Genomic DNA, 24,804 nt, shown 5'->3' on the forward strand with positions numbered 1-24,804 from the left:
TCTCCTTGGCCAGAGCTGCTGTAGCCTTTTAATGCTCCCTGCCTGGTGCAAAGGTCATTGCCAGCAATCTCCGTGCAAGAAACTGCCCAAAGAGAATCTGTGCAGAAATTTCAGGCCCTGTTGTTTTTCACTCAAAATCCTGCCCTGAAAGTCCCATCCAAACCAGTGATGTCATACCCAAAGCAAATTGTATTCACTCCTGTATTCCCTTGTGCTAGAGAAAATCAGTATTACTTGTGTGCCACTGTACCATGTACCTGCAGGCTGAATGCTACTGCAGTAGATAGATACTGCTCCAATCGTTTCTTTTCAAGACTTGGGATCTCCCTTTCTCTCCAGTACATCTTTATACAGATAAAAACTAAATAAATTCTACCATATTCAAAGCTCCATTTGCTATAGCAAAGGTTTACTAAGATTTCATGTAATCACATTTTTAAAAGTTGCTATCAGCATCTCTGTCCACACAGCAGGTTCCATGCACCTGGCCGTGCAGAACAACTCTACAGCAGCATCTCTAGAAGAGAATGTGGTAGAGGTTAAATACTGCTGTGTTTCAGTTTCCCCATTAACATGAGTTTGTGCTTCACAGCATGAGCCAAGTCCTGTCATAAAATAAATGTCTTCATTCCTGTCTCTCCAGTCCAACAGGCTTTGGGAAATAGCCATGTTTAAAATGTACACGTGGATATTGGAGTTCACTCAGCCCATGTCAAATGTTAATTTAAACTCTTGGCCTTCCTATAGAGATCCTTTAAGTAGAGGAATCACCACGACTTTCCCCCTTGTTAGACACAAGGTCACTGTGTGACCAGAGAGCATTCCCACTTGGAGGAGCTGGGTTTGCCCCTGCTCTTGCTACTGTCAGTCTGTTGTGTACAGCCTCCGCCACTTGCTACTGGAGGTGCTGCCTTGCCATTCTTTCCCACAGCATGTCTTGCCTTGCTGGACTCCTGCCCCACTCCAATTTCTGCTTGCTAGTGCTTGTGCTTTTACAGCAGTAGTACTCTGTTCTCATGCTGTTTTTTTCTTTTCCCTCTCTCCCCACCCCTTCCAGTGGGAGAATCACAACAAAAGCCTACAGCTGGAGGCACAGACATACCAACGAATCCAGGAGAAAATCCAAGAAAGAGTTATGAACAACTTGGGAACATGGATAGATTGGCAATACTTACAGAATGCTGCAAAACTACTTGCAAAGGTAGTGTCTTGTTTAGCACAGAGAAGAGACTATATGCCAGAATGCTAAATTCATAACATCAAGTAAGGAAAGGAATTTAAGAGTTGTGGTTATGTGGGACAGTACTTCTGGTCTAGGATGTGAACTAACCAAAAATGATCTAGAAGTGACCTCATAGAAGGTCACTAGAAGTGAAGTCATACTCCACAATACACAGACCTGCACAAGTTCTTCGAAGGAAGGTATAGGAAATTCTACCAGGAAGTGTTCAGTTGTCAGGAGGTAGCTTCTTAGCCTGTAGTGATCACATAAATGTGACTGTGCTGACTTCCAAGACTGAGACTCTTGTCCTTTTCTCTCTCTCTCTTCCTCCCACTCTTGGACAGTGTCGTTACACCCTGCAGTACACATATCCATATGCCTACTACATGGAGTCTGGTCCCAGAAAGAAGCTGGTAAGATGCTCTGCTCTTTTTTTGCTGATGACTTTTTGGGGTATAGCTGGCAGCATGCTGGGCTGAATTCCAGAGCTGGGCAGTGTCTGAAATATTAGTCCTGAGTTTAGGGTAAGAACAGGATAAATAGGTGGGTTTGCACCTTTCTTCTTCACTTCAAGTCGACCTGCAGCTCTGTCCTCTTATACATTACATTATTTTCCCAGGGGACTTCACTGCACTTTCACTAACAAGCCATTTATCCAGAATGTTTTGAGGCTGGAAGTGTGCTTTTATTTCTTGGTAAGATTTATCACAATGCTGTGGGTCATATTTCCTGTGAAGAGCTGCTGGAGGAGAGCTTTTCCTTGGATCAGGAAAATTATAGGAAAATAATAAAAATAAATTAATAATTAAAAAGCTTTGCTTTTTATTCCTGCTATAAGTTCCTTGCTGGCTTGGTGTATCTCATGGGCTGAAAAAGTACAAAAATAAACTTGAATTCAGTGAAGAGGTTTTCCTTTGACTCAGCTGTCCTGTAAAACCTGTTATAGAATCTTTCTTCATCATGTGTTCTCTAAGGCTGTGGATAGATGTTCTCTTCTGGATCTGACTGTGCCAGTGGAACAAGTTGCTGCTCCCAGCAGTGGTTAACAATCCCTCCATTTTGCCTGCAGTGCTACTTACGGGAGCATTTTGTGACCTGTTTAAGGCAAAATAAGCTGAATTAGGATATATTAGTCAAGTGCAGTGTTTTTAGGCTGACTGGGTTAATTTTGAGTGATGCAGGTTGGGGAGTGCTCACACAAGAAATGCCCAAAAGGGGTGATCCTATCTAGGTGACGGTGGATAAGGAGGAGACACAAACCTGCTCTGCCACCACTGCTGTCAGCAGAACACATTTGTCTGCTCCTCAAGCATAATGAAACTGCTCCACTAAATTAGTTTCTTGTTGATGTCTCTTATTTTGCTCTTTGCAGTTTGAATACCAGCAGGCCCAGCTGGAAGCTGAAATTGAAAATCTCTCATGGAAGGTGGAGCGAGCAGACAGCTATGACAGAGGGGTGAGTGTTCTGCTTGCTTGAGCCTGTTGGCCAGATTTTGTTTGTTGGGAGCAGCTCTAAGTGCATGAGCACTAAGGCTGTCAAGTGAGGGTTCTGAGAAACCAGATCCAGAAACCATCTTTAGCCAGCAGATGATGTAGAAGCAGAGTGTCCACTGCCTTATGGGAGAAGAGGGAGGGCTTCAGGGATTCCTGTAAAATGAAACAAGCCCCACAGAGCTCTGGAGGAGACTGCATGCAGCCTTCTGGTGAAAAGCAGGTTTCTTAAGTGTGTAGCATTTTAGACAGAGCAGAGGTAACTGCAGAGGGAGCCCAAATAAAAAGGAAAAGGATCTGGGATCTTGTAATCCAGAGTGTGCAGGAAGTGTGCAATGGTTGGTGCTTCTCAAGCTGGAGTTCAGTGTCTCCCTGAGGAAAATAAGGTCTTCTTCAGAGATTCTATGCTAACAGTTTGTACCTTCTCTTTTACCAGGACTTAGAGAATCAAATGCACATAGCAGAGCAGAGACGGAGGACCCTGCTGAAAGACTTCCATGACACATAAGAGAGGAGGAAGTGACAGTGCAGGGGTGAGAGCAGCGAGTGAAGTGATGTCAACTTCACTGGGATAAGCAGGCACTGCCTCTGGGAGAACACGGCCAAGGACAAAGCCACCCCTCCCCTTGCAAGTCAGACACATGCAAACACCACCTCTTAGTCCAGTTTGTTCTCTTATCTTTCTGTTTCTGTTTCTGCCAGGCTAGAGGCCAGAGCTCAGATTGGCATATCCTGGGCCATTTTCCTCCTGCCCTTGATGGTTTCAGAAGAGGAGGGAGTTTTTTTCTGAATGGCTGTTAATAGTGTTAGATCATTACAGTTTATGTAATTTTCAATGGTTGTACAATTATACAGACAAACCTTAGAATAACACAAAACCCTTTTTAAAAATAAATTGGCAGTGGAGTGTTTTTCCTTAATCTGCTTGTAAATTTAATGGGCTTTTCCCCCCCTCTCCCTTCCTCTGACCCAAAAATCCTCCTAGTCACTGAAGGAGGTTAAAAAATATCTCGGCTAGATTTTCCAATGCTCCTTTAACCAGGACGTTGCAGCATTGGCATTGCATGAGGAGAGTGGCTGGTGTTAAGGGTGGCTGCTGCTGTGTCTGGCCTGACAGTAACCACAGTGGCCATGATTCAGTATGATCACATGTGACATCTCTTTTTCTTGTAAATCAGCTGTGCAAAATCCAGCTATACAAACAAAAGCAAACAGAGGAATTGCAGGGGACAGACCAGGTTAACATTGGGGGATATGCTTTGAGTTTGAGAGAAATCAGATTCTGCATTTGATGAATTTTAGGTCTTCCATGTAGATTTTTGCTTTACTTGTTTTTGTGGGGAGGATGTTGTATTGCCAAAGTGAGTGATGAGGGAGTAGTAGCATACAGTTGTTAATCAAGGCTTGGGGCTTTTGCAGAGTGAAAGAATCCATGTTATAACAGTGCCATGCAGCCTGATAAAGATTATTTGTGCCTGCTGGGTAGCATGGCTGAGAAAAATTGATCTCGTTCATCAAAGTGAGACTAAACACCACTACATTATGAGGAAAAAAGATTATGTACGACACACTCCCTGGCACGTGTTGGCAATGTGGACAGGCACTTGAATACAGGTGCACTGCTTGTGCAGAGCCTGCACAAAGCCAGGCAGAAAATTACCTAGCAAAATTAATTTATTTGTATATTAGTATTGATGCTGGTGGGAACTTATCAGAAAATTGATTGTTAGGAGCATGTGGAGCTTTTTTATTAACATTCTCTTTTCTAATGTAAAATATACACTAAAATAAAAATATTAAAACCTAGTTCATCTTAGTAGGGGTTAACATGAAAAAGGTTACTTAAATGCTGACTCTTGCCTGTTTGCTACAGGAAGCAGGCCACTTTATAGGATTTCAGATATCTGTGCACCAGGAGCTTGCTGTTTGCAGCTGGTAAGGTGCAGCTGGAGTCTGATCTGAGGAAATTTTCACCTCTGTGGGGAACTCTTGGGATTCTCTTCTATGCTGTATTTGGAAGTGTTGCCTTTGATGCATCCCTGTATTGTTCTTATGCAATGTCACTTGATAAAGATTAAACTGGAGGGGGGAAAAGTGCTAAATCCCTGTGTGTCAGAATAAGCTAACTGCTGTTTTAACCTCTTTCATGTACCTGAGACATGTGACCCAGGTATTTGCAGCAGGTGTAATTGGGCTCCTAGATTTTATCAAGACTGATGCATTAGTTTAAACAAGGAGTAGCTATCACAGGAGCTAATCCTGTGGCCATGCTTGTTGTACACAGCAGAAAATTTCAAACTGAGAGGCCTTTTCCTTCCTCCCTCCCATCCCTGGTGTGGGATCTATCCTCAGGGAACAAGGGGATGCGCTGTGAGGAGCTGCTGGCCGTGGAGTGAGTGTTACAGCAAAAGCGTTGGGCAGGCTTGTGGAGAGATGGCTGGAGTCAGGGAGCAGGGAAGGGGTCTGTGGTTTCTGGGAGCAGCACTGCTTGCTGTGCAAGAGATCTCCATAGCCATGGCTCCTTGCATTCCTGCTCTGTCCTGTTCTGGCTCCCCTTGAGGCTGGAGCTGTAGAGATAGATTTGACCTTGCTCCAGCCACTGTCTCTTGACTTCATTTCCCACTCTGCACCCAGCAGCAGCCTCTCTGTGCCCTCCTCATGATATATCCTAGAGGTCAGTCTCTCTTCCTCTCCCCTTCCCAAATGTCTTGGCATGCTGCTTCCATGGGAAGGGATAGTGGAGGGGGGAAGGTTTGCTGAGACACAGCAGTTTGCAGTGAATAAAACCAATGCTTAAACTATTATTTAAAAATGTAATGTGCAAAGTACTGATTAGGATAAAAGCTGGTGTTCTTGTTGTCTAAACATAACTATCTGAACACCTAATGCCTTTGCAGAACATGTACGTGGAGTTTCTTAATCCCAAAGAATTTTCACTTCTGTTACGTAATTGTCCAGCTTTGAGCTAAATGAGAATGAGGTTTTGTCTCTCTCCTTCCCTCCTTCCTTCCCTCCCTCCCTCTTCTGTGCCCCCACAAAATATTTGCTATGAATCCTTGTTTGTAGACAAGCCAGACCATATAGCTGTGGCCAGGCTTACTGAACAGGCGGCTGAGATGCTTGGCTGAGGAACAGGAATAAGGATTGCACAGCGCACCCACTAATTCTTTCAAATTTTCTGAAACTAGAGCTTTGTCAACAGTTCCATTTCTTTTTAAACAAAACATCCCTTCTGAAAGTGGTGCAAGTCCTGGGTTGCACCCACAGATCCTATTGCCATACTTTGGGAAAACAACAGGACTTGGTTTTGCAGTGCAGGCAGGACCACTTCTGTACAGAAAGTCATGGACTTCAAGATGAAATGTGCAAGGCACAAGGGCTGCTGGCTGTGTGTGTAAGGTGAATGACACTGCTCAGGAGGCAGGTGACAGGAAGGAAATGAGGATTCTCAGCACCACAAGAAAAGGCCATTTTTCCCCCCCATAATAAGTACATGGTCCTCTTTGTGTTAGCAAGGTTATATGGATGTAGGTAATAAAAAGTGTGGCTCAGGAGCCATTAATTCTGAGGTACAAGTTTCCCTTTGATGCATTACTGCTACAGACGTGGAATGTTTGCTCTCTTTTTTCTTTTTTGCACTTATTTCCAGCTCCTGCGCCAGCCCAACACCTCTCCATCCTTGCATCTGGTACTCTTTTAATTTGGGCTTTGCTTGTGTTAGTGCATTGGCTGCCTCATCTCTGTTCGTCCTCAGGCTTCCCAGACTGTAACAAAACGTTTTCTACTGACACCATAAACTGCATGACTGCTGCCCTGTGCAGCGAAGTCTCTGTGCCCGCCCACAGACGGGGCAGCAGGAGGTTTCTGTACTATAGTCTTGCACTCTAAATTTTAGACTTTTTAAGCAGGTGAAAAATAGAACTTTATTTTTAAATGAGGCACTCGTTCTGGGAATTCCTTTCTCGGCCTCGGTCTGGTTGGGGTTCTGGGACAGCGTTGAGGTATGTGGGAGGGCACAGGACTGCTCCCACCCCTCGCTTTTCTTCGCAGGCACCAGAGAGGGGCAGGGGCGGCGGAAACCGCCCGGGAGACGGTTGCCAGAGGTGTGCCCGTGGTTTATTTGAAATAAATTGTGACTTTCTAACTTCGGCGGTGTCCTGGCTCTTCTTGGCAGTGAGATGGGGAGGGGTGGGGGGCGGGGCTCGTGTCGCTGGCCCCGCCCGCGGCCTCTGGCCCCGCCCCGCGGTGACGCAGCGCCCGCCGGGCCGTTGCCGTGGTGACGCGGGGCCGGGCGGGCCGGGGCGATGGCGGCGGCGGAGGCGCGGGCCGAGGGGCCCCCGCTGCCCGGCCCGCCGGGGGGCCGCCCGCGGCCCGTCTGCTCCCGCCCCTACTTCCTCGTCCTCATGATCTTCGCGCACCTCTACGTGCTCAACGTCCTGGGGCTGCTGCTCTTCGTGCACCTCAGCGCCGGCGAGCCCGGCGGGCCGCCCGCCGCCCCCCCACCGCCGCCACCGCCGCCCGCCCGCGCCCTCCCACGCCTCGAGGGCATCAAGGCAAGGCCGCGACCGGGGGCCGGGACCGGGGCCACTGACCGCTGACCGCTGACTGCTGCTCTCCCCGCAGGTGGGCCACACGCAGCGGGTGGAGCTGGTGCCCGGCAGGGCCCACGCTGTGCGCACCCTCAGCCTCAAGCCGCTCCTGTTCGGTGAGTACCGGCCCCGCCGGGGGCAGCTGCTGCCGGGCCCGGGCGAGCCGGTAGCGGGGGGGTTTCCGCCCTGACGGCGGAGCGGCGGGGGTGTGTGCCTGTCTGTCTGACACCCCCCGCTGTTTTACACCCACTCGGGGGAAAATGATTTCCCTCGTGTTGGCATCACCTCCCCGTGCTGCTGTTCCTTGGGGCTGCGTTAAAGAGTGTAGTGTCCTTTAAGGTGTGTTGATGTAAAAGTCGCAGAGGTTACGTATTCTGGATGGCCCACTTTGAAGAATTCGGAAGATTAACCTTTCTAGGTTTTTCAGGTTCTCTGTAAAATACTAGGAATAGACAGCAGATCACTGGCAAGAACCTTGAAGAAGCTGCTCAATATAAGGAAAGGACAAGAGATATCCAAACTTTGTTAAATTATGAATAAGAAATTTAGTATTGCTGCTTCAACACTGAGGAAATGAGTAACAGGAGAATTGATAGTTTTAAAGTCTTCCACCATCTTGTGTCCTGTTCTAGATTTATCTTTATTTTCGGCTTCTCTGATACACAACCACACAACACTAGCCTTTCAGATATTTTTGCCTCTTCTTTACCTTTCTGTCATGTTTTGCTGTCACTGGTCAAGTCTCGCTAATTGAACTCAGTGTTCTGGAAAGTCACTGACAATATGCTAAATAATTTGAGGGGGGGAATCAATCATTACAAAATTCCTACTATTTCAAAGTCAGAGAAAACCTGTTGTTTCTGAAAAGACAGCGTAGAGAATCTTTCAGATGCTTTCTCAATTATATAAATAGAGATAAATATATTTTTTTTCATTTTATAAATAGATCATATACACTGAAAACCTCACCATTAATTTCTTAGTGGATTTCTGTCTGACATTCACTAAACAGACACAGTAACCTGGAGCTGATAACCCCGTAACATCACAAAACTGTTGTTATTACCAGAACCATAGTCTGTGGCAATTGCTCTGGTTTTCACTCAGGAAAACTCCTGTTTTCCTCTTTCCCTGCCTTTCTAGTACCACTGAAGTGAAATGGTTGGTCCTGGCCAGCAAGGAAGGTGCTGAAGTTGATAAAAGGCAGGTTTGTCCTGGCAGCAGTAATCCTGCAGTTTTTAGTTTCTTGTTCCAGCACTTCCATTGGTTTTGAGGAAAGCTTTGCTCCCTGAGGATGCCATCACAGACAGTGACACTTTCACCACTTGAGATGCCATGAGTGTGTTCTCCTCTGTCCTCCGATAAGGAGTCCCTTATTTAGAAACTGCTAGTTGCAAGACAGTTTTTATCTCCTGGATGAACTTGCCAGGAGCCAGCTCTGACTTTAAAAGACTTCCAGGGACTTCTCTATCTATGCAAGCAGTACCAATCTAATTCAACTGGTTTTAAAAAAACAACTTAATTCATTGCATCTTTGTTGCTTAAATTAGTGGAAGTGTGTATTTAATTTAGTTGTGTTTGGTGAATACAGAAGCTCTTAGCAAAGACTCTTGAGTTTCTGGGGATTTAGTACAAAGTGCTGCAGCATACAAGAACCAGTTTAAGGAAACACTGCCTGGTGTATCATCTTTCCTTTCAGCAGAGCAGGCTGCAGTGGGACCACAGCAGCAGACACTCATGAATTATTTACTGTGTTCTCTGGGCTTTAGAGCATGGGCTGTGCACCATAGGGGAACTTTAGGTTTTGGTTTTTAATTGTAGGTAAGTCACATCTGCATGGAACCCAAGTGTATTTTATGGAGCTATGAAAAAATCCCTGCCCTATTTTTTTTCCCCCTCTGGCTACAAGGCATCATTTCTAAAGCTTGTAAGTCAGACCATCTGTGCAGTTTTCAGTTGGGAAACACTAGTAATCAAATAGCCCTACTAATGGAAAACAAATAACACAAAGCCTTTTCAACCTTCAAGAGCTTTTATGTGTTCTTTTTTCCAAATGCAGTCTGTTCAGAAGATACTGCCATTGCAAGGACCACCTGACAGCAGATTCTGTGGATTGGGCAGCAGTTTCTAAGAAGACAGTGGGGAGGAATAAAAATAGGAAATTTGGCTATGTTTTTCTTCTGAGCCTCGGGGAAGAGAAGTAATCACTGCACAAATGTCAGGGCGCAGCTGAATTGCAGTGTGTGTGTGTGAATGCTTGTTTCAGCCCACACCAGTGTGAGGAGGAGCCTGCAGCGTGGGTTGTTGGTGTGCCTTGTGAACACGGGGAGGCAATGTGTCTCCAGCAGACCGATATGTCTCCAGCAGACTGGCTGTCTCTGCTCGGCCAATGCTGCAGGCATCACCAACAGGGACGAAAGCATTCCTCCCAAAGGCTGTTTTTTCTGATTGTGTGTTTTTTTTATTTCAGCCACAGGTTTAAACCAATATAGAAAACTTTCCATGGACAGTGCTTTGTTAAGTGGTAGAAATCCAACTTGTTTCCTCATTTGGGGATTTGTTGTTTTCTGCTGTGTGGTCTGGAGCACAGTGTGTACCCCTGCAAGGAGTGACAGTCCCACTTGAGTGAGAGAGTGAGCTGCGGAGAACTTGGTGAGACTTGAGTTTTCCCATATGTATTATCTTCCTTATGTACAAGTGGAAGGCCAGGTAGCTGTGGAAGGTTTCTCCCCTGCTCCCATATGAAAACTGCAATATCCTACTGTGCTGGGGCTGGGACTCCCAGTCCTGAGCAAGCTGCTCTTTACACCAAAGCAGCTTTGAACAGCTGATGTCTCACTCATGCTCTGCTTTTCTCAAGGTTCTTGTGATATCCTCAGTTACCAGAATCTTCTGACTGAATTTCTGATGTTGAAAAATAGTTTTCCCCGTTACATGGAAACCCTCAGCTATCTGCTCTGTGCCCTTCCTGCTTGAGAATGGCTGTTTCCTTCTGCGTGGGTGGATGCTCATTAGCTCTCAGTGCAAGAAGCTGAAGGGACAGCCTTACTCAAGAGCAGAGTTCAGCCTGCAGTTTTTAAGGGTCTGGGCACAGCAGGGGTGGGTTCCTCTCCCCATCAGTTTACCTCAGTCTGTTCAAGAGTAAAGTATTTCCTCCATTACATAAAAAGTATCGCTTCACAGTCAGGGAGACTTGCATGTAATCTCTGGACAGAAAGCAAGCAGGCACTTGAACAGCATCAATGTCTTGGGGTCAAATAACGAATGTGAAATACCAGCTCTGATACTGAGAACTAGAAGGAACTGTTATTAAAGGTTTCTTCTAATTTGTCCTCACCTGCAGAGTTAAGTTTTGTTGTGATGTTGGATCCTACGCAAAGCTGAACATAGCACGTCCTGGATCTACAGAGCCTTGTGAGAGGAACATGTTAAACCTGCACCCTTAAGCATTGTCTTGGTAAAACGGGGATCTGCAGTGAAGCCCTGTCTGTGCACTATGACTGCTTCAAATCACCTAGAAATATGACTGTACATCTCCAAAATGCCACCTGCCAGGAAAAGGAGTTTTCTAGCCATAGGGAAGGGAGAAGTTTCTTACTGCTGGAATTGAGATTTTTCAGACCTTCCATCCTGCCTGTTCGGGGCAGCGGTGATGTTTCCACCTCCTCACTGCCTGGTGCAGGTTCCTGTTTCTCTTCTGCCAGGCATAGGCCTTGTTCACCACCACTTTGTCACTCTGTACTTCACCACATACAACAAAGACTCCTGCGTGAGTGCCTCGCATGATGTTGTGGGCGCACGTGGCATCTATGTTCAGCCACTGCTGGAGCCTGGCAGGGATTTCAGTTCTGAGGAGTGGGCCATGCTTCAGCACCTCTACCTTGGAGGGGTCCAGGTCAAAGTCCGAGATGGTGGTGGTGATGTTCTTCCTCAGGATTCGGATTTTCACTGCTGCAGGGGTTGGGAGAAAAGCTGTTAGTTCTGTTTAGTTTTCATAGTTCTAACCTACTTCAACACATAGAGCCAAGCCCAAGGCTTCTCTGCTGTCTCTGTAATGTGGGGAGGTATCTGTCCAAGCTTTTGCAATTGCAGTGAACTTATAAAAGTTCTCGTTTGAGGTTAGTTTCCAGTACTGAACACTGTTCTTAGAATCACTGAATTATTTCGGTTGGAAAATACCTCAAAGATCAAGTTCAACCACTGCCCAGTTCACCACTAAGCCATGATCTAAAGTGCCACATCTCCATGTCTTTCAAATACCTTCAGGGATGGTGACTCAAGCCCTTCCCTTGCCAGCCTGTTCCAGTGCTTGATAATTCTTTTGGTGAAGAAATTTTTCCTATTACCCAATCTGAACGTCTCCATTGCAGTTTGAAGCCATTTCCTCTTGTTCTGTGGGAGAAAAGACCTCCTTCTCCTTCTCAATCCATTTACCTCCTAAGAGTAGTGAAGATTTATCAGCATCACTGCAGAAATTCTGGAGGAATCATGGGCACAAGCAAGCACATGCATCAAAGTCCTTCCTGGTCTTGTGCAAATTACTTGACTTTTCTCTAAGCAGGGATTTCAGGAAGTGACATGACTGACAGCTGTTCAGGATTTGTAACCTTTCCTCTTTTATTGAAAAATGTCTTTGTTTTCCAGTATGTGTGCCTGAATTCAGGACAATATGTTGAAAACTCTGTGCCATCTGATTGAGCAGAGCCAGTGCTGCCACTTGCTTGGACTATGAGAGGGAGAGTCACAATACTAGAATGACACTATTAAAGTTTGAAATAGCTGACATGGAATTTGCTAAAGATTCTTACAGGCATTGATTGAAATGTTTGTCTGCAAGAGAAAACCAGAATACTGCTTGTTTTTAGTAGTCACAGACCAAAACCAAATCAGAGCCCAAATCAGAAATAACCCAGGTCTTCACTTCCAGTGCTGCCAGGAATTGGGTCCTCCTGCTACCTCACAAGTAAGGTAGAAACTGAAATTGCCTGGGATCTGCTGTAAAAGCTGCAGTTTCTCCAAGTCAGTATGTTATGGCAAAGCTATTTTCTGTCCATGCCACAGCTTGGCTGCTGGAGGGAATGGCAGCAATTGAGAGGAAAAGGAGGGTACTCACCAAAATCGTTTGCACAGAGGCTTTCCAGGATCTCCCTGGCAGTGCTGGCCTCCTCAAGCTCACAGTCCTTGCAGCTGGCTCGGGGCACTGCTGCAATAGAAATTAGGTTATAACACCCTTGTCAAGCTTCACTGGAAAAGGCACAATGAACTTTTGAGATCTGCAAGTGGTGGCTTGCTGTTTCTTAGTGATGCATCTTTCTGAGCTACGCAGGCTGTGGAGAGATACCTCAGACAAGCAGGGTGGGAAGTGTTAGACTCTCCTTCCTGTGACTGGGGCAGACACCACTTGTCGTGCTTTGTTCGGGCTTGTGTGAGTTGCTGCATGTTAAAGCATCAGTGAAAATACTTAATGAAGGTCTCCTAATTTGGATGAAACAGCCAAACCAGTGGTATGGCCAGATGCCATCCAGTGATGCTGAAATTATGTTGAAATGTCTGTTCTCCCCTTAACTGCTCTTGAATCTCCCCCAGTGTTCATCAGTATATGGGTGTTAATCGAGTCCTTCAGATAGACTTTTTTCCAGTGTAACTCATGTCTGCAGAGGCTTATGTCCCTTCGTGGTGTTTCTAATGTTTAGAGAGAAGGCTTGCAAAACATTTCTTTTTCTGTATTTTTAAACCCTGGACACAGCTGAAAGATCGAGGCTTCAGCTCCATAGCTCCAGTGGAAGCACATCTCGCTGCTGGGAGTCTGCACTCCATGAGCTCTCCCACTGTGCCTGGGCCAGAGGCTTTGCAGCCTTTCCCTTCCCCTGCCCCAAGTCCTGTGGGGTCTAAGGGCACCCAGGGAGCTAATGAATACAGCAGAGAGAGGAACAAGCCACAGTCAATGTTACGCTAATTTTCTAGACACAGTTCCCAGAGAGAACAAAACTAGAATTTGTATTTTTTTTTTGTTTTTAAATACAGCTTAAAACCAGAAATAAGCAGAATAGAAACAAGTCATAGGATCATCCTTTTGAGCTTTCAATGTTACGTATGGGAAAATACATAAAGAAAAAAACCTCTTACTTCTCTTGCTTGAGGAATTTTCATCCATGGAGACTGCTGCAATGCACAGTTCATGATCTGCAGGGAACTTGTTGCAGTTCAGGATTTCAGGCCAGGGATAGCCATAACAAGCCATGACGGGCGCACAGCTTCTCTTGACAGCTTCGCAGAGGCTGCGGCAGGGATAGATGAGCCTGGGGAGGGGATAGGTATTCAGCACCTCTGTGTGCCTGGCAGGAGGCTGAGGGTCGAGCCCTAGCACCACTGCTGCTGCACAGGGCTGAGTGGAAGGGTTAGCAGGCAGTATTGGGATCTTTGACTTTTTTGTGAGCATTCAAGTCCAGGAATGCAAGGAATTTCTCAGGACAGGAGGGATGAGGCAAGTTGCCAGAAGCCCTTCACCTCCTTAGTGATCTCTAGTTGTGCAAAGACTGCTTACCTTTACAGGTGCCTGATTACACACCAAATTTCCTTTGCAGCTCTATACTTTGAGAGCTGCACCTCAGAGTTGGGGATTTCCTTCTGCTGCTGGAACTGTTGGGAAACAGTTGGGAAACTGAGAAACTATATACTTGGGCTAGGAGCTGGGGTGAGGGGCTGCACAGGAGGTAGGAGGTGAAGCTGGTGTTTTCCAGCAGCTACTGCAGTGTATGAGGGGCTGGCCAGGGCATGTGACGGCAGTGCCTGGGGTGAAAGAGCAGTAGAATCCCAAGGAGGGAACGTATTTCTGCTCCTGTGGTATGAAATGCTCATGTTTCGCTTTCAGAGGGTTGTTCCATGCTGAGTAATCCAATTGTCCTTTGCCGAGAGCAGCAGTGCTGCTTCTTGGGGACCGCACAGATCCCATTGAATGCATTTTCTCTCGGGAGGCACATGTAGTTGTGCTCCTGCAGGGAGTTAACTGTTACAGCTGAAATAACTCATAAAAACATCTTACCTGTCCAAGCAGATCGGTGCAAAGAGGGAGCAGAGGAAAATCCTAGCATCTGGGTGGCACTCCCTGGCCAGCAAGGGCAGCCAGCTGGAAGACTGCTGGATGACTTCTGTCATGGTCTCATGCTCCAGCAGGTTGGGAATCCTCATCTCGGAGTAGCCGATATCGTAGCACAAGGCCATGCGGTGTGGGATGGGCATGCAGCTGGAGGATCTCCTCAGGTAGCTTGCCCAGGCACCTGGAGAGCCCCAGAGCAGCAGGCGTGCCAGGAGACCCAGTAGCCACGGGCCACCCAACCTCAAGGGGTGCCTGCGAGGGGACGTGACCATGCTTGGAGCAAGTGAACCAACAGCACACTGCAGACTGAACTCCTCCTGACTGTGGAATGCCTTTTATAGCCTACCAGCCACCTCTTTGTCAATCCATCCTCATTAAGTGCTGCCCTTTCAGAGCCCTCATGGGGAAGACAATGCTCCAATTTTCATTTGCCAGCGGCCCTGATTGTTTGTATTTTAGCAGGGGTTTGGCTTAGATCAGCAGGTGTGGAAATGAGGGCAGTTGGGAAGGGATGAATGACTTGGCCCATGTGTCTTGGAGCTCTTTCAGCGAAGATTGAATCTCGGTTTGACACCAGTGCTCCAACCCATCCCCTTTCTCTTGCTCCAGGATTAGTCATTATTTCATAAACCCTAATGTTTTCCTCTCTTTTGTTTTTTGTGAAAGCAATCAAGTGTTGCTTAAAGTCAATTAGGAGGCATTTGTTTAGCTGGAGCTATTGTTGAGCAGGCAGGGAGATAGGATGGTCTCACAGCCACAAGTTAACCGTTTAGGAGAGCTGGGGGCAGAGAGGAACTAATTTACAGCTGTGGAACCAAGTTGTTTGCAGACGGGATTGGCAGCACTCAGCTGGAAACCCTCTCACCTTGCAACCTGCATGGCCACACACTTTCCAGTTAACAGAATTTCTGCTTCATTCTGAAATCCCGTTACTACCTCTGAAGAGTGGAATTGTCCTTCCTCCAGCACGTAATTAAGGTTCCATAAGCCATCATTATTGTAGCCCAGTTTGGGGAACTGGAAATACTGGGGGCGTTGGTTGCCAGTGTATGTGGTTCATTTGGACCTGGTGCTGTGCCATGAGATTCAAACTGGTCAGTAGAAGCTCCAGCTCGGAAGCATCCTCTGGCACAAGGACCCTGTGCTGCCTGTGGCGGAAATTGTTTCCTCGGAGTGTGTTAAGGATACAGCTGGCTGCATTGTGTTCCTGGGGCTTCCCAGGAACAGCTCGTTTTCTACAGGGCTGGTTCTGGTCTGTGCTTAGCAGGAAGCCAACTGCTTATTGATAGCTTGAGCCGATAGGGTTGATTTCAGGTCATGAAAGTAATTAATTTTTTCCCTCCATTTGAGGATTGCTGCTGTAGTTGATCTATAATGTGTCCTTGGCACATACCTGCAGGAATTCTAGGAGCTGCAATTTGGAGAGAAAGACCTTGGGTCTAGGAGCACTTAACCACTCCTACACTGATGGTTTTTCTTTCCCTTTTCAAGTCTCAGCAGCTGGTAACAAGGTCACCATAGGTGTGACAGACACCAGCCAGGAGGATCCTCTGAACCTCCTGGACCACAGTCTAAGTGTGCTATGCAATGGGACCTTGCCAGTGCTTTCCGAGTGTGTGCCCAGTGTAGCATGCAGCTAGAAGTCTCCTAGTCTCATGGTCATCAGTGGATTTCTCTGTGCTTTAATTTGTTTGGTTTGTGGAATTACCTGATTGCTGCTGGGTTTGTGCTGCAAGGGAAAGCTGGAGCTACTTGGGTATGGAGCCTGGCATCCTTCATGTCCAGTATTTTCCTCTTTAATATTGCGTTTGAAGACCACTTTCAATGGGGGATCAAGAGAATGAGTGTGAGTAAGTTAGAATTTTTCTCCTTTCTGTTTGAGTTTCACAGTAGAGCACTGTGCCATGCTCCCCTGAAAGGGATTTGATTTTGTGCAAAGTGTTATCCTGTCCACATGAGAGCAGGGAAGTCTGAAACCCTGGCCATCACCACTGCCCCCTGTAAAGATTTTTGGCCTCCCTTCCGGTAAAGCAGCAGTTCCCAGACTGTGATCCACATGGCACCTTTGAAATGGTAATATGCGGTGATATGCATGTGTTTGTTCACTCCTTTGTCCATTGTGGTATTTGTGAGAGAGTTTAAGGGCTTGACCCCAGGATCCAAACATTTAGGAACTGCTGCTATAAAAATACCTGCCTCCAGCAGCTCAAGTGTGTAGTGTATGCTCTTTGAGAGCCCTTCTGGTGGAAGGGTAGATGTTTTTGAATATCCCAGACTTAGATAATTTCTAAACTTCCCCGCTACCTGTATCGTTTTTTTTCCTGAGTCTCCTGCCACCAGCATGGGATCCCACTGTAACAGTTCCTCAGTCTCTGTTGCTGCTCACATTTTTGCTGCAGAGATCCCTGACTTCCTGACAGAGGAGGAGTGCAAGCTCATTGTCCATCTGGCAAAGCTAAAGGGGCTGCAGAAGAGCCAGATCCTACCAACAGAGGACTATGAGGAAGCCATGGAAATGATCGAAATCAGCCAGATGGACATTTTCAATCTTCTGGATCACAATCAGGATGGGAAGCTGCAGCTCAAAGAGGTAGAACGTGGGACAGACTGGGGAAGGTTTGCTGGGGACCCTCTGGCACATCCCCTTGTCAGATGCTCTCTTGACTATTTGCGTGTTTGGGTGGGGCCAGACCCCAGGATATACCAATTGCCAATATACCAATTTGCTTAATTTTATGCCTCAAATTTTGTGCTGGCCTTCAGAATGGAAGTTTCTTGGTCAATGTGCAACAGTTATCATGCTATTGGGAGACAGCAACAGTCCTTGGCAGAACATATGTGTTTTGAATATGCTGGATAAAATGTTCCTGTGCTGTGGGTTGTTGCCTCTTTCTGTGTGTCCTGGGAAGTGAGTTTGTCACGTATGCCTTGCTTTCTGCAGCCTGTGGGGAACTTACTGTGTGAATTCACACACCCCACCAAAGCCACCCCTATTGATGAGCCATGGGGGATAATAAGCCCCTTGTCCATAGCTCTTCAGCACCCTTGCCCTGTATGGCAGGGTGCATCAGGACAAGTACTGACAGTGTCCCTCCTCAGGCTCCCATTTCAGGTGAAGCTGGGAGTCTGAGCCATCCTCTGCACCATGAGTACTGAGGAGTATGGGGAGCTGTGCCAGTGACAGCCCAGGGCAAGGCTACTTTCTCTGAAGGTCAGAGCCTGCTGAGAGCTGTTTAGGCTTCTGCATCTCTCTGTACATGTTGAAGGCAAGAATTTTGTTCCAAGCCCTTACCTCAGACAAGTGAAAAAACAGCTGTGCTCTTTCTACCTCAGGGCTGGTTAATCAAGTCCCAGCGGTCATTTGCCATGACCTAAAGTGGAAATAATAGCACTCATTTGTGACACTGATGATTCTCAATCCAATCGTCTTTCTGCAGTAGTTTGCCGATGCCTGTCTGGCTAATGTGCCATGAAGGAGATCCCACCAGGCCTCATGCAGGGAATCTGTAGGGTCTCAGGAGTGCAAGAAACCAGTGGGGTTTTTTGATCCATTTATGAATTTCAGGTGTTGACCCATACCCGACTTGGGAACGGCAGGTGGATGACCCCTGAAAACATCCGGGAGATGTACACAGCAGTCAAAGCTGATCCTGATGGAAATGGTAAGAGCAGCTCCATGGGAATCCCTTCACCATCAGTACCTTGGACATCTTTCACAGCCATGTTGGGGGAGGGCAAGAGCCATGTCCCTGTCCCTTTTTTTCTCTAGCTGAATTCTTTGAAGGGAAGTAGCACTGCCCTAGACATCTTCTCAGGGAAGTAGATGCAGCACTCCCGCCCCTACATCACCACTGTAGTGGCTAACTGGTTCCACTGCCTAGGCTTGGATCTTGCTGGAGCAGGACCAGACCACAATTCTGCACTCCCTCCCCACTGTCACATCAGCTTTGGTTCATGCACTGCTGTAACAGGATCTTAGGGCTGTGCTTCCGCTCCCCTAGTCTGAGAGTCTGCTCAGGTTCTGACTACAGAGCGCTTCTTATCTGGGATGCACATGTTCAGATACACATTGCATTCCCCCCCTGCTTTCAGGGAGACTTTTGCAGCAGGCCAAGTGGCCTGTATCACTATGAGGGGAGAGTGGAATAAGCGAAGGTGGGGGTGATCTTGTCTGTCAGCCTTTGGCGCTGTCCCCTCACTCTGCTGCTGCGACCTCTCTGTATTCCATGAGGCCACTTCAGCCCCTCCTGCCCCTGGTGTCCCAAGGGCTCCTGCTGGTCCGGACATACACTCTAACCTCTACTGCTCTAATTAGAGTGGCCTCAATTAAGCAGCACTCCATTTCCTAATCAAATTAAGTGAATGCACAAGCTCTACACACTCTCTTCCAGTGACCTGGCATTGAGAGCTGCCTAGGAGGAGCTGCTTTGGACTTGAAGCAGTAGCAGTGTGAATGCATAAATATCCGGAGGGCACCCTGTGCAACTCTCCTCCAGGCTGGTGGCATTCTTGGCAGGGGTATGACTGAGTCCTCAATGGCTTTTCCACCATTCTGGACATTAACAAATGAAAGGTCCTGTTAAAGGGCTATTGGCAGGACCTTGCTTCCAGAGTGCTGCGTCCCTCTGTTGTTAGATTGGTACATGACACTGAGAGACCAGGTCACAACCTGGATGTGGCACTGTGTCATCAAAGACTGTGGGGGAGTAAGGGGAAGTGGGGACAAAGAGACACTAGAAATAATAACAATGGATCATTTGGTCATGACCTGAGGACATGGCACCTGAAGAGCTGTCCCTGGTTGACCACTGTGTCTGGTCCTTCCTCCTGCCAGGGGGTGCTGGTGCCCAGGGAGCAGAGCTGGCACCCAGCAGCACTGGGTTTGCTGCCTGAGTGCCTCCTCTCCCAGCCCATGGTGTGTGGTGGGCAGCCCAGGGCAGTGCACTGCATGCTGGTATCAGAGACCTGTGCAAGGCTTCCCTTCTCCAGAAAGAGGAAACAACAAATGTGAAGATTTTCCTGAAGCTGACAAAGGCAAGGACATCCCTTGCTGATTCCAGTTAAGTGCAAAGAAGAAATACCTGTTTTAGGAGAAACTGCTTTTCTATTATTTTACCTATTGCTTTTCTGTTATTTCTATTTACACAAGACCATATTGTCATGTATTCCTCATTTATATTTTGCAATTACACAAATGCAGGAGAATGTACTGCTTATTTTTGATTTGGCTTTTTCTTAATTGCCTTGCAAGGTCATACAGAAAATGTGATCTGAGGTCCCACTCTGTCCTTAAACATGTTGATCTAAATGTCCAACTAATAAGCCTCAAGACATTGGGTGGCACAGACTTTCTTGTGTGTATCCAAGCTATAGTGTCTGTTTCTCTCTTTTGATATATTGATTTGTGTGTTTCAGGAGCTTTTTAAAGTTTAAAATGGTGTTTTGCCTGTCCCAGTTGTGACCCTGCAAAATTCACTTTGGCAGGTTGCTCTGTGTCCTCTGCTGCAGGCAAGAGCATTGCTGGAGCCCGTGATCATGAGCAGAAGGGGTGCACCCTGTGGTGGACACACTGGACCCTGACTGGGGTGTGTGTGAGGAAGGCAGTTTCTGCAGAGCCCTCAGCTGGTGTTTCTCCGAGTACAGGATGCAAGAGCTGCATCAATTACCTGCACCAGACTCAGGTGGTTTTTCCTGTGTTCCCATAGGTGTGCTAAGTTTGGAGGAGTTCAAGCAGTTGAATATCCGTGATTTCCACAAGTACATGGGAAGCCAGAAAGTGAAGATGAGTGACTTGGTGCGCAACAGCCAGCACACCTGGCTGTACCAGGGCGAGGGGGCACACCAGGTCATGAGAGCCATTCGGCAAAGGTAAGGGCCAGGCAGCTGAGGGGAGGTTGGATTTGGGTAGGCACAAGCATCACCTGTGTGCTGCGAGAGGCAGTGGTAGACCTGCTAATAGTCACACTTTCTAATTGTGTGAAAAGTCATTGGAGTATAAAGAGCAATAAACAGACACAAAATGGAGAGAGGAGGTTTTCATTAGAACAAGAATTTGTATTGTCCTGTGGAAAGGGAAAAAGAAAAATCGAGCCTTTCAGCATCTCTATTCACTTTTGGGAACAGCCCTATAAAACCAGGAAGATTTGGCAGTATATGAAATCATTCATTCTAATTAGTAACTGAGCTTACTGGGAGAAACTGCCCATTTCCAATGCTGTCTGTGTGCCAGCAGTTACTGTCATTTGCTTTAGTTACTCATGCATTTCACTGAAATCTGTCTTTGCTGTTCGGAGCTGACTTTTTAAAAAGCACGACTTCACCTTAAACTAGTCAAGATAGTTTAATCCTCTGAACACACATATTGTAGGGCAGCTCATGGCAGATGGGAGAACCTTTTACCCTTCCCTTCATCTCAGATTTGATACTGGGAAGAGCTGAAACCCAGCATGAAGGCTAAATCATGTAGTTGTAGTGAGTTTCAGATAATTGACTGGAGACTGGCTTGTTCTTGTGGTGCTGGTCCTCACCCAGAATATGGGTGGGTAAAATCTGTCCTGAGCCCTGAAAAACAGCTGTTGGCCACTCCTTCAGTGCATTCCAGTGGGAAAATGGGATCACATATTGCCTTGATTAGAGCAGACTGTGGCTGCCACCTTCTCTGTGCCAGCTAGCCAGCACACATAGGCATCAGCATTCAGATTATACGCTCTCCAGCTGGCTGCTGTCAGGAGGATGTGAAGACACAGCACTGAAGGAGGCTGTTGGTCCTCCCTGGAACCAGGCAGTGCCTGCAGAGGCTTTGCCATCCTGCCCGGGTGCCACGTTCTCCTTGCACCTGCCCCAAGGGCTTCACCGGTCCAGATTCTCAGAGCTCTGAGTGTTCTTTGGCAGGTCTCAAGACGTACCTGCTTGCCTTGGGGATGATCTCAGATGTAGCAGTGGAAAAATCCCAGAGCAGGAGGGCTCCGGTCTCCTTGATCACTTCCAGTGCCCCTCTGCCCTGGGGGAGGCTGCTGAAAAAGCAACAGGGAAAGGTGAGTTAGGTGACAAGACTTCCTAGAGCTAGTCTCTCGTTCACTCTCAGCAGGGGCCCTGTGCTTTTCTAACTGTCCCTGAGGTCTGTAGGTGGTGTGCAGGAGTCCAGAGAAGTGATGAGATGGCACATGAATGCTCCAGGGACACGCACAAAAGGGATCTTGCTGAGCAAGCAAAGTCTTCCTGAGAGCAGTCCTATTAGAGATGCTTCCTTGGGTTTTGTTTTGTTTTTTCATTAACCTTGATGAGGGCTTTCTGAGCCAATGCTGATGGTCCAACAGACAGTAAGGACCTGGTTGTCTCTTGGCATGCTCGCTGCAGCCCATCCGTCTGTCCGGTCTTTTGGGGAAGGGGGTTCTCTTTCTCTGGGTTTATCTGCTTGGGGGTAGCAGCTGACTAGGGTGAGGGTGGCTTTCCACTCATCTGCTCTGCTCTTCCTCAGGGTAATGCGCCTGACTCGCTTGCCCCCCGAGATTGTGGAGCACAGCGAGCCCCTCCAGGTTGTGCGGTATGACCAAGGAGGGCACTACCACGCCCACATGGATAGTGGCCCTGTGTTCCCTGAGACTGCCTGCAGCCACACAAAGCTTGTTGCCAATGAAAGCGCTCCCTTTGAGACCTCCTGCCGGTAAGCTTTATCCTGAACATGTTAAGACAAGGAGTGTGAGGAGCCATTTCACCTCATCTCATCTCACCTGGGACTCTGTGGGCTCACAGACCAGCTCAGGACATCACTGACATGAAGGGGTTTTAAAGGGGAGGTGAGCAAATCCTGTGGGTCCACACATGGAAGATGGAGTGGGTGGGCCATCCCCAGCAGAGCCTACAAGCTCATTCACTACTCTCGGTAGGAGTTTTCTTTGTTGTCCTTGTGTTACTCCTGGAGAAAAGCTGATAGTGTAAATCTTGTGCCATGTGATGTCTTGGAGGAGCCACTGTGTTTATGGTGGAGGGGCAGGGCATGGACAGCCCGTGTGCATCTCCTCTTGCTCCAGGTGTGTCTTCTGACAGCCTCTGTCTTGCAGGTACGTGACCGTGCTGTTCTACCTGAACAATGTGACTGGAGGAGGTGAAACAGTCTTTCCTATTGCTGATAACAGGACTTATGAGGAGATGGTAAATGAACCTCAACTACATGTTACCCCTGGGGATTCTGAGTCCCTCCTTGAGTTTATTGTGGCTGCAGAAGGGGTCTGGTGCCTTTAGTTGGTATGCATTAGCATTTGTAGCTAGAGCATTGGGGAAACCGTGCTCCACTTAAAGTCTTTCCTCTGAGGACAGGAGAGGAGGGGCAGGGCTTCGACAGCTCAGCTCTCCCTGCTCAGAGGTGTGAGGTGTCAGGAAATGTGTTAAGAAATGGCATCTGCTCAGAAACAGGTTATGAACCTCCTGGGGCCTGAAACTGGTTGCTCCAGGTGGGTTATGAAAGCCCCTGCATCAACATTAAGCCATGCTGTGAGACTCTCAGGCAAGGGTGAGGAGCAGGACAACCCAGTGCATATGCCTGGTTCCAGCCCTGTTTGTGACATCTTCCCTATGGTTTCTCTCCAGTCTTTGATCCAAAATGACATTGACCTGCGAGATACTCGGAAAAACTGTGACAAGGGCAATTTGCGAGTGAAACCTCAGCAAGGCACTGCTGTCTTCTGGTACAACTACCTGTCAGATGGAGAAGGTACAAGCTCACTTTAAAACTGAGCTTTTGGGAGGGGTGGGACTGCAGTAGGTGACAGTAATCATCTCCTTGCTGCAGCTGGGAGCTCAAAGAACAGCCAAAAAAAGGGTGGTAGCTGCCAGCTAGTGGGAACTGTAAAGTCTTTTTGTCACCAGCTGAGTAGGAGCTTCCTGACTCTGAAAGGCCTTTGTTTACAGGCAGTAGGTCAGTGGCTCCTGATGTCTTTGGGGGACAGGACTAGCTAGCAAACAAAGACCTTGGCTGCACTCGCCATCACCAGCTGCCTTCCATCCTGCTGTGCAAGCTGAAACTCCTGCTGGAACTTGGTCTGCAATTCAGAATGTGTCACTGATGTGGTGTTGCCCAAAGGGGTGGGGAGGGGAGGTAGACAAAGGCACGGCCATCAGCTCTGCAGCATGAGGACACATGGGCCACCCCATGCCATGCTTGGGGCCAATGCCTGCTTTGTAGCTCAGCCGCAGCCCCATGATGTGTCCTTGAGGCTGTTTTTGTCATGAAGTGCAGTGTGGTTTTCCCTGACAGGCTGGGAACTGACATGAATCTTTAAGGCTGCTGGTGAGTATGGCTCCAGAGGGTTTCCATGGCAGATTTTGAGTTGTGGTGGGAGGAAGGGAGTGTAGCATCTCAGGTCCCCTGAGAGCAGCCCATGTTTCCATCTCTAGGAAAATCCACAGAGGAGGTCACAAGACCAGTGTTGGGGCTGTTGTATGGTAATATCAAGACCATCACTCTCCTGTGAGAAGAGCCCTGTTGTGTTTTTATGAGCAATTTGTTCCTAAATGGAAAGTGGCTGCTGAGGCAAGTCTGCCACAGAAAAACGATAGGATCATTGTAAACAGGTCATTTAGGACTGCTGAAATGCAATCTCTAAAACAGCTGCAAGCCTCTGGCTTCCACAGGCCTTCTAGTGGCAGTACCCATCTCTTCTGTGACAGCCTTCTTTTTTCCAAAAGAGCTGAGAAAAACAGATGCTGTGATCTGGATTGTGAGAGCCAGTTGTGCTGAGTGGAGAATTGGAGTCAGTGGGCCTTTTGCACTTGGGGAGCCTGATTAATTCCTTGTAGGCACTAGGGTGAGATGGCACTAAAATGGAGGGGTGCCAGGAAAAGTAACTCCTGTAAGTTGTATCTGAGCTCAAATCCAAGCAGGTAGTGCAGGAAGGAGAGATGGAATTGGTGTTCGCTGGCTGTATGTCCCTGTGTGGTCCCAGCGGGGCCTGCCCTCCTTTGCCACCGTCTAATGGGGCTCTGCTCTGCAGGCTGGGTAGGGGAGCTGGACGACTTTGCTCTGCACGGGGGTTGCCTGGTCACCCAAGGCACCAAGTGGATCGCAAACAACTGGATCAACGTGGACCCCAACCGCCGGCGGCAGCAACAGTTCCAGCAAGAGATGGAGCGCTTTGCGGGGTCTGAGGCGGGGGCTGGGGCCGGAGCCCCGGGCGAATGGACAGTGGACAAGGCCTACAGCGGGGTGCACCTGGAGCTGTAGCACCGGGAATGCTACCGCGCGCACGTGACCTTTTCCCGCGCAGGGCGGGGGGCGGGGCCGCGTCGCGCGCCAATAAAGCGTGAAGGCACGGGCGCCGCTTCCGCGTGCTCTGGGGGCGGGGTGATGGGGGCTGTCCAATGGGCAGTGGGCGGGGCGGTGGCACGTGCGACTCGGCCAATGAGCGCTG

At 47.9% G+C, this 24,804-nt stretch overlaps 3 protein-coding genes across 11 annotated transcripts in view; 2 read left to right on the top strand and 1 right to left on the bottom strand.

The window, feature by feature from the left end:
• The window catches only part of ARIH2 (ariadne RBR E3 ubiquitin protein ligase 2), a 36,693-nt gene extending 29,836 nt beyond the window's left edge, over positions 1-6,857 (top strand). For 5 of the 7 annotated variants that reach the window (XM_023935245.2, XM_086845443.1, XM_086845442.1 and 2 more), the window contains 4 exons: positions 1,058-1,201; positions 1,567-1,635; positions 2,595-2,678; positions 3,150-6,857. In XM_023935245.2, the coding sequence (XP_023791013.1) occupies positions 1,058-1,201; positions 1,567-1,635; positions 2,595-2,678; positions 3,150-3,221 (369 nt within the window). In that variant the 3' untranslated portion in view covers positions 3,222-6,857. The remainder of the gene's footprint in view (positions 1-1,057; positions 1,202-1,566; positions 1,636-2,594; positions 2,679-3,149) is intronic. The other 2 variants (XM_086845445.1, XM_086845440.1) reach the window with 1 other exon arrangement.
• A 129-nt stretch (positions 6,858-6,986) lies between these two features.
• Positions 6,987-24,709, top strand: P4HTM (prolyl 4-hydroxylase, transmembrane). Of its 2 annotated transcripts, none has more exons than XM_086845448.1 (9): positions 6,987-7,266; positions 7,337-7,418; positions 16,798-16,988; positions 17,964-18,060; positions 20,104-20,266; positions 21,876-22,061; positions 22,459-22,549; positions 22,985-23,108; positions 23,306-24,709. In XM_086845448.1, exons 1-9 carry the CDS (start codon positions 7,018-7,020, stop codon positions 23,347-23,349), a joined length of 1,227 nt encoding a protein of 408 aa, XP_086701574.1. In that variant the 5' UTR covers positions 6,987-7,017; the 3' UTR covers positions 23,350-24,709. The 2 variants fall into 2 exon arrangements, with proteins under 2 accessions (XP_086701574.1, XP_086701573.1); XM_086845447.1 differs by having other exon boundaries at positions 24,388-24,709.
• LOC111935023 (secreted frizzled-related protein 5-like) lies at positions 9,739-16,691 on the bottom strand. Of its 2 annotated transcripts, none has more exons than XM_023935247.2 (4): positions 14,345-16,691; positions 13,429-13,601; positions 12,416-12,505; positions 9,739-11,253 (listed from the first exon to the last, which is right to left on the bottom strand). In XM_023935247.2, the coding sequence occupies exons 1-4, from the start codon at positions 14,668-14,670 to the stop codon at positions 10,919-10,921; spliced, it is 924 nt and encodes a 307-aa protein (XP_023791015.2). In that variant the 5' UTR covers positions 14,671-16,691; the 3' UTR covers positions 9,739-10,918. The 2 variants fall into 2 exon arrangements, with proteins under 2 accessions (XP_023791015.2, XP_086701575.1); XM_086845449.1 differs by having other exon boundaries at positions 10,825-11,253; positions 12,416-12,502.
• Positions 24,710-24,804: the final 95 nt, after the last annotated feature.

This window comes from Cyanistes caeruleus, chromosome 11, assembly GCF_971803275.1.
Source record: "Cyanistes caeruleus chromosome 11, bCyaCae1.hap1.1, whole genome shotgun sequence".
Classification (NCBI taxonomy): domain Eukaryota; kingdom Metazoa; phylum Chordata; class Aves; order Passeriformes; family Paridae; genus Cyanistes; species Cyanistes caeruleus.

Bases quoted from the DNA above. Each gene is read 5' to 3' on its own strand.
- P4HTM (XM_086845447.1), top strand. From the start codon at position 7,018: ATGGCGGCGGCGGAGGCGCGGGCCGAGGGGCCCCCGCTGCCCGGCCCG. The intron at 16,989-17,963 runs GTAGAACGTGGG...TATGAATTTCAG, and splicing joins GGAAGCTGCAGCTCAAAGAG to GTGTTGACCCATACCCGACT. The intron at 22,062-22,458 runs GTAAGCTTTATC...TCTGTCTTGCAG, and splicing joins CCCTTTGAGACCTCCTGCCG to GTACGTGACCGTGCTGTTCT.
- LOC111935023 (XM_023935247.2), bottom strand. From the start codon at position 14,670: ATGGTCACGTCCCCTCGCAGGCACCCCTTGAGGTTGGGTGGCCCGTGG. The intron at 13,602-14,344 runs GTAAGATGTTTT...TCCCCTCCCCAG, and splicing joins GCACCGATCTGCTTGGACAG to GCTCATCTATCCCTGCCGCA. The intron at 11,254-12,415 runs GTGAGTACCCTC...CAACCCCTGCAG, and splicing joins CCTCTGTGCAAACGATTTTG to CAGTGAAAATCCGAATCCTG.